The sequence below is a fragment of the Patiria miniata genome, unplaced genomic scaffold, assembly GCF_015706575.1.
Source record: "Patiria miniata isolate m_02_andy unplaced genomic scaffold, ASM1570657v1 HiC_scaffold_5, whole genome shotgun sequence".
Taxonomy (NCBI): domain Eukaryota; kingdom Metazoa; phylum Echinodermata; class Asteroidea; order Valvatida; family Asterinidae; genus Patiria; species Patiria miniata.
This window is the reverse complement of record NW_024037072.1, coordinates 18125376-18145037: the sequence shown is the minus strand read 5'-3', so window position 1 is coordinate 18145037 and position 19662 is coordinate 18125376. Positions and strand designations below refer to the sequence as shown.

At 39.7% G+C, this 19662-nt stretch overlaps 1 protein-coding gene across 1 annotated transcript in view; it reads right to left on the bottom strand.

Annotated features, from left to right (window-relative positions):
* Nucleotides 1-19662, bottom strand: part of LOC119741941 (gonadotropin-releasing hormone receptor-like) — a 49655-nt gene that overhangs the window by 20026 nt on the left and 9967 nt on the right. Inside the window, exon 2 of the mRNA XM_038217903.1 lies at nucleotides 8198-8922. Coding sequence (XP_038073831.1) covers nucleotides 8198-8722 — 525 coding nt within the window. The 5' untranslated portion in view covers nucleotides 8723-8922. The remainder of the gene's footprint in view (nucleotides 1-8197; nucleotides 8923-19662) is intronic.

The following is a 19662-nucleotide window of genomic DNA, read 5'->3' as shown; positions in this document are numbered from 1 at the left end:
TCATTCAGCAGTGAATAATTTTGTATCGCTAGAGAAAAACATAACAATTCAAACAAATATCAACGTTTTCAGGGTGGAACTCGGAAAACGGACACACAACGGACTAATGGGAAGAATGCGTTAAATATGCATGCAAACACCAGTAAGCGCGCATAACGTTTTAGCATTTTCTGGTTTCAAATAAAGGTACATGTAAATGAAAAGGATTGACAGATACCGGTGTCACATGAAAATCCGACTCCTATGAAAATCGGACCCCTTTTCCCTATTGTTGGTTAATCCCTCGCACGTGACAGGTCACTCTCCCGAAACGATCCTAAAAATAGCGTAGTATCGTACTCACGCTTGCGCAATACTACCAATGAGTCCACATTTCATGGAGTCGGATATTCACGCTACACCGGTAAAAAATACTTGAGACGCAACCTTTGGCAAAAGCATGCACACACGCACGGTGAAGAAAAAGTAGCTTTCGAATTTTTCAAGTCTACATAATACAACATGCTGAACTAGATCGGTTCATGCTCTCTAATCCGCCTAAGTGTTTCCCTACTACATCCAACAAATCATTTATTTATGTTATGCCCGTCGCCAGTAAGTGGCAAATGGCTCAAAGAGCACATTCAAGTGACGGCGCCTATTCCATCGATTACATTTCAACACAATTTGACTAAATTGTCATTCAATTATTTCTTATCGATGAAGTCACAGGTGCATTGGTCACGTGACAGTATTTAAAGTTGTGTAGGCTGGGGAAGCCTAGAGATATCATTAAGTTTAATTGGGGTAGCGTATACGTGTTGTTGACATGCATGGCCCAGCATGGGGAAAAAATTGGGATATCAGTGTGGGTAATATCGGAATGGGCAAAGTTTTAATGGGGTTTAAGGGAGCTTAAAAAGTACCAGGAATTCATAATACTGAGTGAGCCGTATTTTCTTGAACAAAGGAATTGACTGGAGTGGGTTTTGAACCTGCAACCTCCGGATGTTCCGGTTCTCTACCAACTGAGCTATCAAGCCCTATGTTGGTGGCTTCTCTTTTTTTGTCAATATCCTTGTTCAAGGGGCGCTAGTCAGAGGTCGTAAACTGGTAGAACAATGTATTTCAAACAGATAGCCCTGTAAAAACGAGTTTAATAATATACCAAGCTGGCAGGGGGAAGGGCAAATCCCATCAACGTAAATCCTGGATCTTATACATAGGCGTAGCCAGCGGGAGGGGGGGGGGGGGGTAAGGGGGTATTCCCCCCCCCCCATATTTTGTAAAGACTGCCCTTTTCTATTAAAATGCCATTTTTCACCAGCGGTCACCCCCAATAGTTTGTAAACAGTGCCCTTTTCTTTTAACAAGTGCCCTTTTTTCCTGATCAAGTGCCCTTTTTTCTGAACAAGTGCCCTTTTTAAAAATAAGTGGTGCCCTTATTTGTGCCATCGGCAGTTCCGGGTTCCTTTTTTTTGCGAATTTCGCGCACGTATCGCCCTGAAAAGCACCATATATTGTCCGTTAGTGTGCATAATCGTCGGTTTTGAACAGCGCCCCCATCGACAGATGGTACCACCCCCCCCCCCCCCCCCCCCACCCACTATTTGATTTTATGGAGGCCAAGTGTCCGGAGACAAAAAACGTGTCTACATTATTTTCAGCACTGATGTGCAAGTGCCCTTTTCACACAAATTGTACTCCCCCCCCCAATAAAAATGACCGTGTTACGCCACTGTTATATACCCTAACCTAAACTGTTTAATAGCAAAGAGGGCCGATGGGTCGTACAACTATTATCTTGAAATTTCCCATTGAATAGACAACACTTCATCTGGAAACAATAATCATGTTTCAATTACCACAACCACTAGCGCGATGAAAGTTTGTGGGAAAGTTAGCCCAACGTTACGCATATCGTCATAATTTTCCAAACAGATTCAGGCCACTGACCACGGCCATTGCATTCCAGTTGGAAGACTGGTTTGCTTCCCATTTTCTACAGGTTGCACCCAGTAAGGACACAATTGTGAGGTCAACAGGCCGCGGCGGCGGCGTCCCTATAGCCGTCGTCTTTGCCAAGCTGATCAGTCAGTACACTTAAGACATTGGATTGTGTTAAGTTTTTGTTTTAAATGTGCATTTGTGCATGTCTGCGGTATACGGCTCCAACCTTGGTGCACTATCTAGCGGGAGCCTATTAAAGCTTAATGCGAAGCAGAAGTAGTTTGGCTGGTAATATTACACTATTATACCATAAAGCTACAAACCCACTGTTTGTGGTGAGCGTGCCTGTATTTTTTATTCATGATTTGGCTTGAAGGATGAAGTTCATGCCCCCACATAGCTAACTCAATATTTAAAAGCTGGTCTCGCCGTCTGCCTATCAAGGATATTGTGCTTAGCGTATTTTGATGCTGAATGCAAGCAGCCTAAACGATTGAAAGCAGTTTACCACAATTAGTGGAGCTGCTAAGCGAAAAATCGTGCACTTTGTGGTAAAAGCATAAAAATTGGCATGTGGGGTCAAAATGGGCTAAAAATCATTTTAAGATCGGGACCCATCCTGGATCTTGCCCTTTTTGGGGGCGGAGCTTGATTTTTCAAAAAAGGGGGTGCAAACAATACAAACTCATGAAAACTGTATTTAACATCAAATTTCCTTGTTTTTTTACGCTTTGAAATAAACTTAAACATGAAATAAGACATTCTAGCATTCTAACACCTGTTAATTTTCCACCCATTTTGTGGGCGTGGTCTAAATGGTAAAAGAGGCGGTATATTTTAGCAGTTTGGTTCTAATATGGAAAACATCATTCAGTTTGGTGGTAAAATTCTGAAAATTGGCATGTCCAATTGAAATGGGCGAACATAATTTTTAGAGATGAACGCATCTTGGATCTTGCCCATTTGGGGGGCGGAGCTTGATTTTTCAAAAAGGGGAGTGCAAAAAAAGAAAACTCAGAAAACTGTATTTTACATTCACTTTGTAAATTCTAACATTCTAACGTGTTATTTTCACCTTTTTGCGGGCGTGGCCTAAATATGTAAAGAGGCGGTACATTAGAGCAGCTTGATTCAAACGAGGGAAAATCATCGTTTTTGCTGGTAAAAACACAAGTTTTCCATCGGTTAACTTTGTTTACCATACACTGTAAAGATAAGTTTGAACGGTTGCAAGACTAATTGTTGCCCTTTAGGGGTGGAGCTACATTTTAAAGTAGGCGGCTATAAAAAAATCATATCTAAATTGTTATGATTGTCTACAAGTAACTTACACAGGGTGAGTCAAAAAAAGGAAACCCAAATGGCAGGACAAATTTTTTTAATGAAGTTCTGCATGTAGCACTATCAAAATCAAGATATGAAAGCCCAATTTATAAGCTTTGTTTTAGTAAAAGAGTCATTCAAATCACTTATGTACTTTGCAAGTTACAGAATTTTAAACACAAACACCGTCTTAAAAGTTCTGTCAGCAAAACGAAAACAATTCACATATAGGGGGATGCGCTAGAATTGTTTTCGTTTTGCTGAAAGAACACACACCATTTTTTGTGATACATGGACAGAACTTTAAAACAGTGGTTGTGTTTAAAATTCCGTAAGTTGAAAAGTACATATGAGTGATTTGAATGATTCTTGTACTAAAAGAAAGCTTATGAATCGGCTTTCATATCCTAGATTTTGAAAGTACTACATGCAAAACGTTATTAAGAAAATGGTCCCGCCATTTGGGTTTCCTTTTTTTTTCACTCACCCTGTATACTTACAATGGCGGCATTTCCTAATTGTACATGTATTATAAACACTATGGGGATCATAAGGAGAGGGAGGGGAATTAGGGGCGGCCCAATGAAGGATTTCTTGAAAGTGCTCTTCTAATATGTTTAATATATATATATATATATATATATATATATATATATATATATATATATATATATATATATATATATATATATATATATATATATATACTTATATATATATATATATATATATATATATATATATATATATATATATATATATATATATATATATATATATATATATATATATATATATATATATATATATATATATATATATATATATACATGCAATAAATTCAGAATATTCTCTTTCTGAACAGACTGTTTCGTACCATAAGGCACTCATCAGCAGAATGACGAAAAATAGAATACAAGCAGCATCTTACCTTATTTCGAATAAGGTAAGATGCTGCTTGTATTCTATTTTTCGTCATTCTGCTGATGAGTGCCTTATGGTACGAAACAGTCTGTTCAGAAAGAGAATATTCTGAATTTATTGCATGTTTATAGCTCTACAGAGATGTATCGAGCACTGTGAATTGTGATAGAAGACGATTTCATTGGATATATATATATATATATATATATATATATATATAGGCATATAAACATGCAAATGTGCACAGAATATACGTCCATTCCTTGCAGTGTGTACTGTTGGATTTATATTAGATGGATGTTGGGACTTGGGGGAGTAATGTCTTACTGACTGAAAAGGAGGGAATAATGTTGGTTTTTTTCGAGAAATTATGTAACTTCTTAAATAATGCGTTAGCACTTGGATATGTTATTGGGCATGTTGGGAAAAATTGCAGTTGACTCCCCCTTCCCCAAATATAAAAACTACACGAATATACGAATGTATCAATGTAGCTGATAACATTATTTGTGCCATTATTTGTTCCACAAACAAGTTGTCACTTGATACGAATTCATACAATGATATGAATTTGATTTAAAAAATAAGAGATCATTTTCTGATTCTCCCTATTTAGTATAGGGCCTAATGTCCAGTTTGCTGACGTCACGATCCTAAAACCTCACAAAGTCATTACGTTTTTCTGTATAATATCTAAGGGTAAGTTTGGTAAAATTTGGATGAATGGTTTTTAAATTAAAAATAGTCTAACTTTCTTGGACGTGCTAGGGGGTGCCCTTTCAGGCGATGACATCGCCATGCCACCGTTTTTATGCCCCGCGGCGAAGCCGAAGGGGCATACTGTTTCCGCCTTGTCCTTCCGTGGGTGGGTGGGTGGGTGGGTGTGGGTGTGTGTGTGTGTGTGTGTGTCCGCACCAATCTTGTCAGCGCGATAACTTGAGAAATACTTAAACATATGAACTTCAAATTTGGTTTGTGTATTGTTCTTGGTAATCCTAAGAAGCCTATTGCATTTGGGACCGAAAGGTCAAGGGTCAATGTCACAGTGGCTAAAACAAAAGAAATTTTGTCAGCGCGATAACTTGAGAAATACTTTACATGTGAACTTCAAATTTGGTTTGTGGATCGTTCTTGATCATAGGCCAATCGCATTGGGGGTCGAAAGGTCAAGGGTCAAGGTCACAGTGGCTAAAACAATAGAAATCTTGTATTTATTCTGAGATCATAGGGATTAGGGATTAATTCATATAAAACCTACACGAACGTGTTTGCTTAATTTTCATTCATACAGATGCGAGTAAATGCTTCAAAATTGGAAGTAAAAGCAAATGCCATGTTTTATTCATACGAACATGGTATCATTTGTACTTTATGAACTTTGTTAATATTAATTTTTCGCGATTAACATATAATAAATGCTGTAGCTTTTGCGCAGAATTATTTGCTTTATAATTTCAAGGTTGCCCCAACCCAGCCTTGTGAATGACAAGTGCATATTTGAAATCTGAAGCATTTACTCCTTTATATTCATACGAAACGTACAGATGGGAGTAATGCAAATGCCAGTTTTTATTCATACGAACTACCGGTACCGTATGGTATTATTTGTACTTTTTCGCGATTAACATTAATAAATGCAGTAATTTTTGCGCAGAATTATGTGCTTTTATATTTTCAATGTAGCCCCAACCCAACCTTGAAATATGACAAGTAAATATTTAAAAATTGGAACATTTACTCCTTTTTATTCATAAGAAACGAAGTAAACGCTTATAGTGTAGCAAAAGCTTAAAGGTAAAATTAATTATTTTCAGAATTTAGCAAACGGTTTTTAGTAAAAGTGTTTGCTTAATTTTCATTCATACAGATGCGAGTAAATGCTTCAAAATGGTAGCAAAAGCAAATGCCATGTTTTATTCATACGAACATGGTATCATTTGTACTTTATGAACTTTAATAAATGCAGTAATTTTTGCGCAGAAGTATTTTACTTTATAATTTCAAGGTTGCCCCAACCCAGCCTTGTAAATGACAAGTGCATATTTGAAATCTGAAGCATTTACTCCTTTATATTCATACGAAACGAAGTAAACGATAAATAATTTTTTTCTGGTAATGAAACCAAGGATCCTCAAAAGTGCATGCCCCAGGCACTGTAGCTCGCAACCCCCCCCCCCCCCCAAAAAAAAAAAACGTAGAGAGAAGACAATGAGAAGAAATTACAGTTTTAGAGGTGGGAGGAAAACCCCAGAAGAATAGTCTGGGGAAAACCCACGGAATCAGGTAGGGACTGAAAACCCAATCCACATGTAGACCATGGGTGCCGATGCACAGCGCATTGTGCACGTAAACGGCATTGCGTTCGTCACGTTTGATGCGCTTTTTTTGTATCTGCCCTCCAGCACGTGACCCTCCCCGGTGCCGCTTTCCGTTTCGGTTACGATAGTTTTATTTTCTGCAAACTTATAAACATGTAAAGCTTTACATTTTGCAGGCCATTTACTCAAGAGCAAATGGTTTTTAGTAAAAGTGTTTGCTTAAGTTTCATTCATACAGATGCGAGTAAATGCTTCGAAAGTGGTAGAAAAAGCAAATGCCATGCTTTATTCATACAAACATATGGTATCATTTGTACTTTATGAACTTTAATAAATGCAGTAGTTTTTGCGCAGAATTATTTTGCTTTATAATTTCAAGGTTGCCCCAACCCAGCCTTGTAAATGACAAGTGCATATTTGAAATCTGAAGCATTTACTCCTTTTTATTCATACGAAACGAAGAAAATGATTATTAGGCCAAAAAAGGCTCTGGTTTCTGATATGCGCGCGCGTCGCCATAGCCATGCGCGTCGGCAATGTAAGATGATGTCTTTCAATGTAAGATGATGTCTCAAACCACCAAACTCACTGGTTCGACTGGAATCCTGCTGCTGCACAATTTTAACGTGTTATTTCTCATAAAGTTATTTCTCATGTCTAAGTTTATTTCAAGCATGAAGAACAAAGGAAAATGGATGTTAAATACAGTTTTTCTGAGTTTTTTATTGTTTGCACTCCCCTTTTTGAAAAATCAAGCTCCGCCCCCCAAAATTGTGCAAGATCCAAGATGTGTTCACCTCTTAAAATTATTTTCAGCCCATTTTAACTGGACCTGCCAATTTTCAGGATTTTACTACCAAACCGAATAATGTTTTCCATGTTAGAACCAAACTGCTAATATATACCGCCTCTTTTGTACATTTAGGCCACGCCTACAAAATGGGTGGAAATTAACTGGTGTTCGAATGCTAGAATGTTATATTTTATGTTTAAGTTTATTTCAAACCATAGAAAAACAAGGAAAATGGATGTTAAATACAGTTTTCATGAGTTTGTATTGTTTGCACCCCCTTTTAAAAAAATCAAGCTCCGCCCCCAAAATGGGCAAGATCCAGGATGGGTCCCGATCTTAAAATGAATTCTAGCCCATTGGGACCCCACCTGCCAAATTTCATGCTTTTACCACAAAGTGCACGATTTGGGCCAAAAATGGACCTAAGCAGCTCCACTAAATATCTGACAAAATGATCATTGCCAACGTCATTAATTATTAAGTGAGAGGTGTTGATACACATGAACAAAACGCTCACGAAAAGGTATGGTTTCACGGAATGAGACTAATATAGCCCCTCTAATACAGCATTGGATATTTCCAGTACGATATTGTTTTCCACTTCAATATTCAAGTGTGACGGATTCGTAATTTTTCAAATTGGGATCTCAGTGGAGTTGCACTGTGTTTCTTTTTTTTCAGGGGAAAGAATCAAGGAATTACATCAAAACCAAAACCAAGCGGCCAAACAGGCGTATTGGCAATAAGCCAAGATTCGAAAATAAGGTACCCTTTCCGATACTAAATCAACGAGTCACGTCCCCCCCCCCCCCCCAATGTAAAGGGTGTTTCCAACAACCACTTCCGCAAAAGCCTCCCTTGTTTACCTTGATAAAACCTACAATATAAGAACGCTCATAATAGACCCTACCTGCGGAATGCTGAAGAGGACTGCCACGAAGTAGGAGCTCAGTATCAGGACTTTGATGAGGAACGGTCGCTGGCGTTGTCCCAACGGGCGCAGCACGGCCAGGCATCGGTCCAGCGCCACGTCCACGGTGATAAAGGACGAGGCGAAGAGCCCAAAGCTGGAGAAGAATTTAGCAATCTTACAGAGGGCCTCTCCCCCGTGCCACGCGTCGGTGGCGTACCAGATCATGTGGAAGAGCATATGGCAGTAGGTCACCACCAAATCCACCAGGGCCAGATTCAAGATCAGCGTGGTGACGGTGGACTTTCGGCGGCCTCGGATCTTGCAGGTGACAGCGATTGCGATGCCGTTGCCTATGGTGGAAAAGATGATCATGACCGCCAGTGCGCTTACCTTGAAAGCCTTGAAAGCATTGAAAGTGGGTAGAGGAATGGTGGTGTTCTCATTGCAGGGGAAACCTGAGGACATAATGTCACACAGGTAAAACTCCCCATCGACCTCAGCTTCGCTGATCATGGAAGCCATCTAGTATTGGGGTAGAAATCAAATCGGCCTACTTGCAAATGGAGCGCAATGGTTTATGAGTGAATGTTGCCGGACCTGTCCATTTCTTGTTACCAATGACGCGTGATGACACGCCGTAGGCGTCTTGCTGTCTTGTCGGTCACCTCAAACCGAAGAACTAATACGATGTTTGTGTCAGTAATGCAACAGGAGCGTAGAATCTGTCAAATAAATAAATACAAAGCTATTTGATAACTTGAAATTGCCTTTACATTCTTCGTGCTGATTCCAGAATTAGGGGATAAAATACAAGCGATTACAACTGTCAGAAAAGAATCATTAGGAATGCAGTTATCCACAATAATTTTTCCCCGAAATAGAAAATATTGAAACGTTTATTAACAATAATCTGCCTGAATTAAATGAGAAGTTAATGCGAGGGTTTTTGCGCCATTTATGCTCAGACAAAATTATGTGGTAGTTAACGAATAGGAATATTAGCAAAGACATGCAATACACCAATCCATTTAGACCCGCTCAGTGTCCACGTGAGCAACAAAACGAGCGCCTTGTTGAAGCCACGCGTGTCACGTCAAGATTTTTTGCCGACCAAAGTAACTCACGTGCATGGTTTTCAGGTTGGCTGATTTGGGGGCAACAATGACGAAGCGCATATATTAGCACATTCAATAGCGTCACTCGGCGTGACTTCGCGTGGGTCTCACCCAATGGAAGCCGGCAAAAAGGGTGATACTTATTAATTAATAGCTCGTGAAGGGACTATACTGCATATTTGTACTGCACACCATAATGGGTAGGAACCTTATGGATATTCGTGAGGCTTGAAAAGATTGACAGATATTGCAAACACCAGTGTTACTACCTTTGAAAATGCACGTAGCCAGGCCGATTTTTCCACATTCAACGAAAAGTACTTAACATATCAAAACGATTTTTAGCACATAGTTGGATCATTATAAGAGAAACAAACCCTGAAAGTTGCATGAAGAGACGGTCTTCCAAACGGAAGAAATAAATTTTCAAAGATTTCGCCCGCCAACGTGAACATGTCTGTGTGCATGTTGTTTCATTCATAATAAAGTATTACGTAACCTTTAGAAATCGTCCTTCGCAACCACACGGCTGCATTTGCCTTTTCACTAATACGTTTATGGCTGCTTTATTCATCTTCACATTCTGGCGGCCAATTTAAAATTCCTTGCTGCATGGTCAAGAGTTCTATTTTTGTAACAATCCAAACACCTGTCCCAAGAGTCATATTTATATTACTCACAGTCGCGTTCACGACAGGTAATATTGAAAGGTTATATTTATTATAGTGTCGCGTTTCATAACAACTGAGACAGTCACAGTTGGCACAGTAAATAAAAGGTTTCGTCTCAATGGACATATCTCATGGGCAATTACTGGATCTTTATATCATATTTCAAACATTCTCTTGTTCACATGATTCTGACATTGATCAGTGGCGTAGCTTGGGTCAAATTCATAAAAAGCACTTGGATGCCTTATTTTCTGAAGGGGGACGAAATGATGATGCCCCTATAAAAAGTGCATACCTTTCATAAACGTATTAAACTCCACACAGACAATATATTCATAAAAATATTTCTTTTTTTCGAATGTGATCACAAACTTACCCTTTTAGAGGCGCGGCATCAATTTTTTAAAATGGGGGGGGGGGTACTCAATATGCCAACGTGGAAAATTTTGACTGCTGTTCATAATCCACCTCAGATAGCTCATCTAATGTGTTATAGTATAGGGCCGCCTTTGTAGTTGGAAGTGACTGTTGTAAAAACCCTTTTTTTCTGTATGCACTATGCATTCTTGCCTCATCTATATTAACCGAATTACTGGTTCTGTCGTCTTTAGAATTATTGTTAACCTCTCAACTGCAGCAATTTCTGAATTGGGGTATAAACTGGGGTGCCTCAGTTAGTCTTGGAAAAGCGCCCCAAGCGTCATATGACCCCCCCCCCCTCCCCCGGGTGATGAAAGGATTTCCTTGGCCCTTGAATGTTTAATGATAGAGGTTGGGGCTGCCAGTTTGTGCTGTGTATTTGTAATTATGAAATCACTCTGGAATTTAGATGTGCATGATAATATAGGTACAAGTACACACGTTGAACCTTATAACTGGTTAGCCTACCAGTTACCAGTACTTACCCATGCTCTTTGGTGTAAGTCATAGTGTCACCAAATAATGTCATATAGGTTATGGGCCAGTCAACATTATAAGAAATCGGCCACAAAATTTAAAAATTGCAATTGTGGGCACAGTGAGTAGGCCCCTCACGCCTCTAAAAGGATGAGTTTGCGGTGGCTCCACATCTGAATTTATTTTCTTTCACCAAGTTTGTGAAGTTTACTCGTTTATGAAAGGTAGGCACAAGTTTCGATGGTGGGCAAATGATTAGTAGAACCCCCTCCAATTTTTTAAATGGATGCCACGCCTCTAAAAGGGTAAGTTTGTGATGGCTTTACATTAAGAAAAAGAAAGATTCTCATGAATATATTGTCTGTGTGGCGTTTAATCCGTCTATGAAAGGTAGGCACAACTTTTTTTATAGGGGCAGCATGACTACCCCCCCCCCCCATTTTACTATGGCTGCCACACCCCTAAAAGGGTGTGTTTGAGATGGCTCCATGTCTGATTTTTTTGTCGTGAATATTAACGTTAGTGGGAATTAGCTTCATTCATATATGAGATGTAGGCACATTTTTCCCATGTCGGGCATAATGAGAACCCCGCCCCCCCTTTTCAATATGGCTGCTACGCCCCTAAAAGGGTGTGTTCGCGATGGCTCCACATCTGGAATTTTTTTCTCATGAATGTCAATGTCTGTGGAAAGTTTCATTTCTCTATGAATGTGGGAACAATGTTTTTTCATTGTGGGCGTAATGAAAACCCCGCCCCCTTGTTTTCTAATATGGTTGCCACGCCCCTAAACTGCGTGTTCGAGATGGCTCCACATCAGGATTTTTTCCCTCATGCATATAAACGTCTGTGGGACGTTATTCGTTCATAAAATGTGGCCACAATTTTTCCCAAGGAGGGCATAATAATTAATCCCCCTTTTTTTAAATGGCTGCCACGCCCCCAAAAAGGTACTTTTGTGGTGACTCCGAATCTGGAAAACACTTATAATCTATATAATTATGTCTTTGTGAAGTTTCCTGCTTTTGTGACAAGTGGGAACAACCGTTTTCACTGCGGGCATGATGAGTACCGCCCCCTTTTTTTTTTAAATGGATGCCACTGAAAGGGTGAATTTGCGATGGCGCCACATCTAAAACATTTTCTGGCATGAATATGAACATCTGTGCCAAGTTTCACGCCTTTATGCAAAAGTGCACAATTCATCGATATTTTGTCACATATCCGCTGGACTATAATGACCAGATAACCAATATGACTGTTTAATACATCGGTATTTTCTCCCCCAACAACAGAATTAATATAGTTAAAAGTGACATATGGAAATGCACTCAATGATCCTCATTTGCATAAGTTTTGTCCTGTCACAAAACCAGACTGCCACCAATTTGCAACGAGTAATTTAATTTTGCTTGCGTCTTTGCAATTAATGATCTGCTCAGGCCATCGTGTATAGTTGACGATGCGCGTGAATAAACAACAGGTGTTTTTATCCAATAGATCGCGCAAACACTATAGTGCGACCACCTATCGACTAACCAGAATAGTTTATGCCACTAAAATACACTTTGGATGAATGCTTTGCCAGACTAAGTTATTTGTGAATAACCCTTCACAAAGGGATTTGTGAATTACAATTAAAAACTGACTTCCGCGAACATGTATACTGTGCCACACTTCCTGTTTGCGGAATGCTAGTAACATGATGCGAACACTATATAAGCGATCTGATCTTTACTGTGCTACATCTTATAACTCTTGACGAGTGGGTATTTAAAAAATGTTGACCTTTCTTGTGTAATGCCGGGAAAATAAAATGAGAAAGATGATTTGGTGTTTGCTTTCACATGCCAGAAGCCGACAGAGATAACGTTATCTTTATATCATGTTGTTGGACTTTCGAATTGTTAAGTCTGAAGATTTGTTCGTGCTTGCATTTTGATGGATTTTGTTTTTCCGTAAGGAAGTTTGCTTTCGTGCCGCACAAGTCGTGGCTGCGTTTAAGGTCGTGTGTTGTTATCAAACAAAGCATATAATGCGTGTTCAGTTAATACTTTTGTCAATTCATTAAAAATCCGATGTATTTGCATTGGTCCATGCAACGCTGATTGTCTTCGTGTTTTGAACCTTGTTTTGACCTTTGTGTTAAAATATTTTAAACCTGCATAACGATTTTTATAAACTCATCAATTCGTGTGAGCGATGTTTAAACAAACAGAAACAGTTGTCCCCGCAGATTGGGCACGTATGATGAAACAGTCTAAAAAGCAGCTATCTGGTGCAAAATGACAAGATTTTTCAAATCTTTTTAAATTGGTACAACAGAGGGAGTAAAGAAAAACTGAATGTGGTTGTAATCCAGTAAACTACAAGTCAGTCAAATTTTAATCATGCGTCAAATCACAAGTCAGATCATAATGTAAGAGATAATATTATCGACAAAAGAATGCGTCCGTAACTGTTTAAAGGGCTTAAGTTAAGGAGAATACACGAGAAAGTGTGGATTCGTAATTTAAGAATTCACGAGGCGCGAAGCGCCGAGTGAATTCGTAAATTAAGAATCCACACTTGCGAGTGTATTCTTCGACTTAAACCATTGCTTCAACAGAAGTATTGGAAAGAATGCTGCAACCTGACGCCACTTTTTTCTTCATATATCATCTCAATGAAGGCCATTCGTTGCAAAAATGATGATAAGACATGAATCTGGGACTAATAAATGTTTCCAGAATTGTTAGGAAATACTTGAAATGACTCTCCATAGACGTTGTATCGACATGTGTATCGACACACCCGTACAACCAATTCATTTTGTATGTATAGGCTCCTTACGTCAAAATGGAGAGACGACGATTTCTTTCTGACTAAAAGTATATTTTGCAGTGACAGCGGAAAATCTGACAGTGAAGATACATTGGTAATTTTCGGAAAGCAACAAATTTTCACGCAGACGGTCCTATTCATGCTCATTATGGAGAACAATTGTCCGACATGTTCAAAGTGTGGATTCGTAATTCCGAATCCACACTTTACTAAAGATTCGTCGTTCCGAATCCACACTTTGTGACCAGTGTAAGAGATTCGTAGATCCGAATCCATACTTTTAACAATAGTGTGACGTCATAGCAATGGTTTAATTGAGTTGAAACTACATGTAGATGACTTTTTAATGACTGATTTGCTTATGACTGACTAGTTATGACTTGATTGACAAGTCCACAAAATGTAGGCCTACTCTTTTTTCATTACGGATATACGTGCTGCTCTTTTGCTTTATCTAATGGTTTCAAAGCTGGTTGATACATGCTTTTCCGTCTGTTTTTAAACTTCTGTTATTCGTAAGAAACAAAGGGTTCGCAGTTATAATTGTTTTTTTTTCTTGACTCGTGGGGATCACATGTAGCATTTAAAAACAAAGCGACGCCAGCTGCATCTAGCTCTTGTTCCTTAAAATTAGCTACTGCGCCAGTAGGAACGGTGTTTAGTTCAGGTGACATTGGCAATAAACAAGACTGTGTTTCAAAGACGGTGCGGAGGAGGAGATTACAGAAGCGCAGTCGAGGCCATTAAAGCAATTGGCATTGGCTCTCAATAGCGGGAATGAAGCTACCGCGCGCACCGGCGGAAATAGTTTATTATTATACACGTAGTTGAGACACACAAACGATCTGCGTTTCTCGGAAACAAAACGGCTATTTCCGTTTCTCTGCGAAAGAGGCAGGCTACCTCGTCAAAAGCTACCTTTAATGTTTCAGTACTTTAGCTCGAGTCGGGGACATGATTAAATAAACACGCTGAACCATACGACCGGCTGTACAAAGGATGTGCGGTATCTTGTCAGAGTGATATAAATGGCCATTACACGTGCCGTACCATAAGACTATTAGCCGACAGCCGAATGTTCGTCTGCCAAATGCGTAACATAAAACCCAAACAAACATGTTCCAGAAGCTGCTAGAATTTAGCTTTATATGTCAAACGGGAATTATGTGCTCGCCACATCATGGATTTTGTTCCCAGATATTTGCTTGGAATGCTACACCGTGTGCCTTTGTGTTCAACACCGTATAATGAAATTGGATGCATTTTTCTTCAGTGTCGTAACAGCTGAATGGCGAGTAATGCATGTGCCATATCGAGTGCCGATTGATATGCCATGCCAAGACCACATGATATGATTGATCTTATGACCGCCAGAATGGGAAAGGCGGGCTTTCATTTGTGTTAAAGTTGCAGGATAAATAGTAGTAGTAGTAACATTTATTTCAATGATGCCATTCAATTACAATTATGTACAATCGTATATAAGTTAGAAAAAGTCAGTAGTATAATATTTGATAGTTATGTACGCAGTGATTAATAATAAAGTGTGTAATTAAATGACAACATTTAGGTATAAGGTTAAGCAGAACGCTTTTGTGCCCTTACCTATAGACAAACATACAACCAAAGTTGAAGCACATCCCCCGTGATATTTTTAACGGGTTTCGTGTCTGCATAGCTTTTTCCGTTTGTGGATTTGTTTATATCCTCATAATCATTAAGGGCAAAATGAAGATTGAGGGCCAACTTCTTACACGTTTTTTCTTAATTTACAGCACTACTTTATAGTCTTGTGGTCTATCATTTTGATTCACAAGTTTAGTACTTGCAGGAAAAGCCCCATGATGTTGGTGCTGCAGCATTTTTTTTGTTATGTACTTAGTTTCAAAGGAAACCTTAAAAAAAATCCCAAACACCTGTCTATATGAAATCAATATTTTAGAGAATATATATTTATTTCTATCTACACTGACAATCGAAAGACAAAAACACAGTGATACCAAGAATCATGTTGTTCCCAACGTATATCCAAGGCCGCTACGGTGACCCCTGACCCCCTTCACGAACCTTGTGAATGAAATGCAGCGTCGAAAAGCATTGTGGGTATACAAACAATGTATACGCGCAATTTGTGCCCAAGGATCTTGCGCACAGGGAAATGCTAACACCAGCGCCGCTGGGTGGGGCGTTTGAAACGAGCAAATTACCTACTTGAATCGCCTGAATAAACAATGGAAAACATTTTCTATGTCAGTGACGATACACTTTTGATTTAAAAAAAAAAATAGAATTGCCAGATTTGTATTAAAGATTTAATGTAATAATCGACACCGAATAGGAAAAAAAGCCAGGTTAACGGCTCGCCAAATAAAAGGGTCAAGCAAGTTCAGCACCATTACAAATTGTCCCTACATCATGATGGTTTCTGTAATAGATTCGAATACGTTGCACCACAGAATACTCCACTACTTGGCAATATGCTATACGGATCGGCTTCATTAGCCAGGCAATGTCTACGCCGTGACGACTACACGTTTAGGGCTGGCGCTTTTCCCACGGCGGTGTGAAAAACGTCGTGGGCTTGAGCTGCATGTGTATGTTGGTTGGTGGGTGGGCGGACATATTACTCGGCCATATTGTATTCATACAACTCAAGTATTACAGCTTTGCAAGTATTTTTTTAAAAGCTCTGCATTCGAAGACCAGTTTTGCAAACACTGTTGCGCATGCGTCTAATTTGCATACTTTTTGCAGACTAGATCAAGCCCCATTCCTGTTCATTGTCTGTACTCTCGAGGTACCCGGCCCGGATGCACTGCCGTAAAGCCGTCTTAACACGTTAACCGGCCTCTTTGCTACCCAGCCGCCGTGGGTTGTACCACTTGGTACTTGTTATCAATGAGTGTCGGGGAGATTGTGCACTGCGGTTGCGTGTTCCCGGATAGCACGAGGCAACTTCGATTAAAGTTTCTCTCTCCCAGTGTTCTTCGACAAATTCGATTTATTTTGGTCACCCCCGTCCCCCCCCCCCCCCCCCCCCCCCTCCTCGCCCCCGCCCCCCCCCCCCCCCCAAAAAAATTGTATTGGCAAACAACTCATTTATCCCGTTTTTTCTGTGTCTGCAACCGTCTGTATGGGAATAATAAGCTTCTAATTTGGATTTCTTTTGCGCCTCTAATGCACAAAGATCCGCCTGAATTCACAGATCGAAAACGATTCTAGATTGTAAAATAATGAATCTATAACTAAACAACACTGGAAGATAAAATATTTAAATAATAATTTTTAAAAAAATGGGGTGAAACACGAAAATTGCACCGAAAAGACCACTATAATGTCCAGACTGTGCGTTTGTCCAGTTTGTTGACTTGTGCGGCTGAAGTTCTGTGCTATTTCTACTACTATATAGCATTTAATTAGCAAGTGCATTAAATTAGCAAGTCTGGTGATTTCCGTGCTGCTGCGATACTATGTGTAATTACTCATTGTATGAGCCCTCTATAACTAGATCAAATTTAGACAATAATCACGTTATTACTTGAAGACTACCAAAGAACATCTGTTTTAAACATTTTGTTTACTGTGGAGACTTTGCAATAGGCCAGACAAGATTAATCCAGGCACGCTATCAATAATTATATCACGCAGGCCCCCTTCAAAGGCGAAACCATTGTACTAGCCATTGTTCAGACAATCCATCATGGGGCTGTAGCTTTGCACAATAACTTGCACGATGATTTCGCCATTGAAGGGGGCCCCGTGTGTGTACAGTGATAATGCATGTGCCTAGATTGGTATATGGGTGCATACCTGTAAATAGGCCCCAATTTGCCTGCGCCGGCCGCGCCAAATCATGATTTGCATGCCCTCAAATTCTCAGCAGGTGTTATAGCATTTTGAGGGACGTGAACTTCAGGATTTGTAAAAAAAAAAAAAAAGGGTGGCAGCCGTGCAGAGGACTGCGAGCTCGTATTTCTGTGAAATTTGGACGAAATCAGGTCCTTAAATGGCTTTAATTTGCAATAGAGCGTGGGCGTCCATTTTCAAAATGGCGATGGGCTTCAGAACTGCTTTCTTTAGGGGGTGTTAATCTTTGGATGGAATTTCCTCCCAAAAGTCATCGGTTAACCCCCAAAATTGAACGGGAAATGAAAGATGATGAAATAAGCTGTAAGCTGTTGTGTGTCTGTAACACGTTGGATAGTTGTGTGAGTGTTTTTAATAATTTTGGGAAGTGCGCGTAATTACCACTGAGGTCTAGGGCAGTCTATGGTCTGGAACTCTTTACCCAGAAGCTCTCATTCATTCCTATAGTATGAGTATATACTGTGGAAGTATATGTGTTGTGTTGAATTTACCAACTTTTTTTTTTTTTTTTAGAGTTGTCAATTCACATGGTGCATGTGTCCGCAAAATTATACAAATTTAAACTCGAACTTTTTCAAATACTCTAGATTTTACTGTTAGTTGAGAGTATCTAGGTATGCAACCTAGACACGCTTCAAATACCCCATCCAGCTGAAAACATACCGTAATAAATGCCACCACCCGCAGGAACTCACGAGCAACGATGTACTTCAATAGGAATCCACGATTTATTGGGTAGGTCTACCCGCAAGTTTCTCGAGGCAATAAAAATGTTGATTTATGTTATAGAGCTATTTTTTTATAACCGCATACCCTGGGGTTCAACAATTGCATTTATTATACGCACTTGGCTTTCTGGCGATTTGAAAGATTTACACAAAAATGATGTTCAATGAGTGAATTAATATGTAGCACTTCAAACGCATGAAGAGCTATTGATGGAGATGTTTGGTTTTAAGGTTGTCAGAATTGATAATACAGCACTTGAAAGTAAATGGAAAATTCCAATGAGTCATCTACTGTGTCATTAGGATTTCAAGTGTTTCAAGTGTTTCAGTGAATTAGATAATTGCACGATTACAAGGAAACTATCGAGAATGTATCAAATATCGACGTCTTAAAATACTTTTCAATAGTATCAAAGGGCGACAGGTGCGATCATTATCAGTGAGTGACGGGCTCAGTTGCATTCCTAAAGCCATCTCGACTATACTCGGGAGATAAAAACACGTACGAAGTCACGTCGGGCAACAAATAATAAGTGCACCGGAATTCAACCATTAATGCGATTGATTACAATCTCAAGTACCCTCCGACTCCTTGTAAGGAGGCAGTAGTAAGTGTGATAAAGTACCCTGCCCGAGGAACATGTGCCAAATCTCTGAAGGGATTTAAATTACACCCATATTGTTTGAAACTTTACCACGCAAGCAGCCTCCCTTATGGCGTAAAAAAAAGTCCGGGGCCTAAGTTCATGGAGCTGTTAATCAGAAAATACTGGCTAGCAAATTAAAATGCTTAGAAAATTTGGTGACTGCTCTATGTCCCGACACCCCTATGTTCCGACAACCCGCACATAAGATTGTGTTACTCCTGGTTAGGGTCAGGGTTAGGGTTAGGGTTAGGTTTAGGACTAAGTGCAGTCGGAACATAGGTGTGTCGGAACATAGGTGTGTCGGAACATAGGTGTGTCGGAACATAGGTGTGTCGGAACATAGGTGTGTCGGAACATAGGTGTGTCGGAACATAGGTGTAACATAGGCGTGTCGGAACATAGGCGTGTCGGAACATAGGTGTGTCGGAACATAGGTGTGTCGGAACATAGGTGTGTCGGAACATAGGTGTATCGGAACATAGGTGTGTCGGAACATAGGTGTATCGGAACATAGGTGTGTCGGAACATAAGTGTGTCGGAACATAGGTGTGTCGGAACATACGTTTTTGCAGGTGTGTGTTGGAACATAGCTGTGTAACCGTAAATTTCAGCCGGGGACCAGTCACAAGAAATATACATTGCACGACATGATTTTCTTTTGGCAAAGCAAGTGTAGTTTCTTTACCTTTTCTGTAGAATGTTTGGAATAGCCAG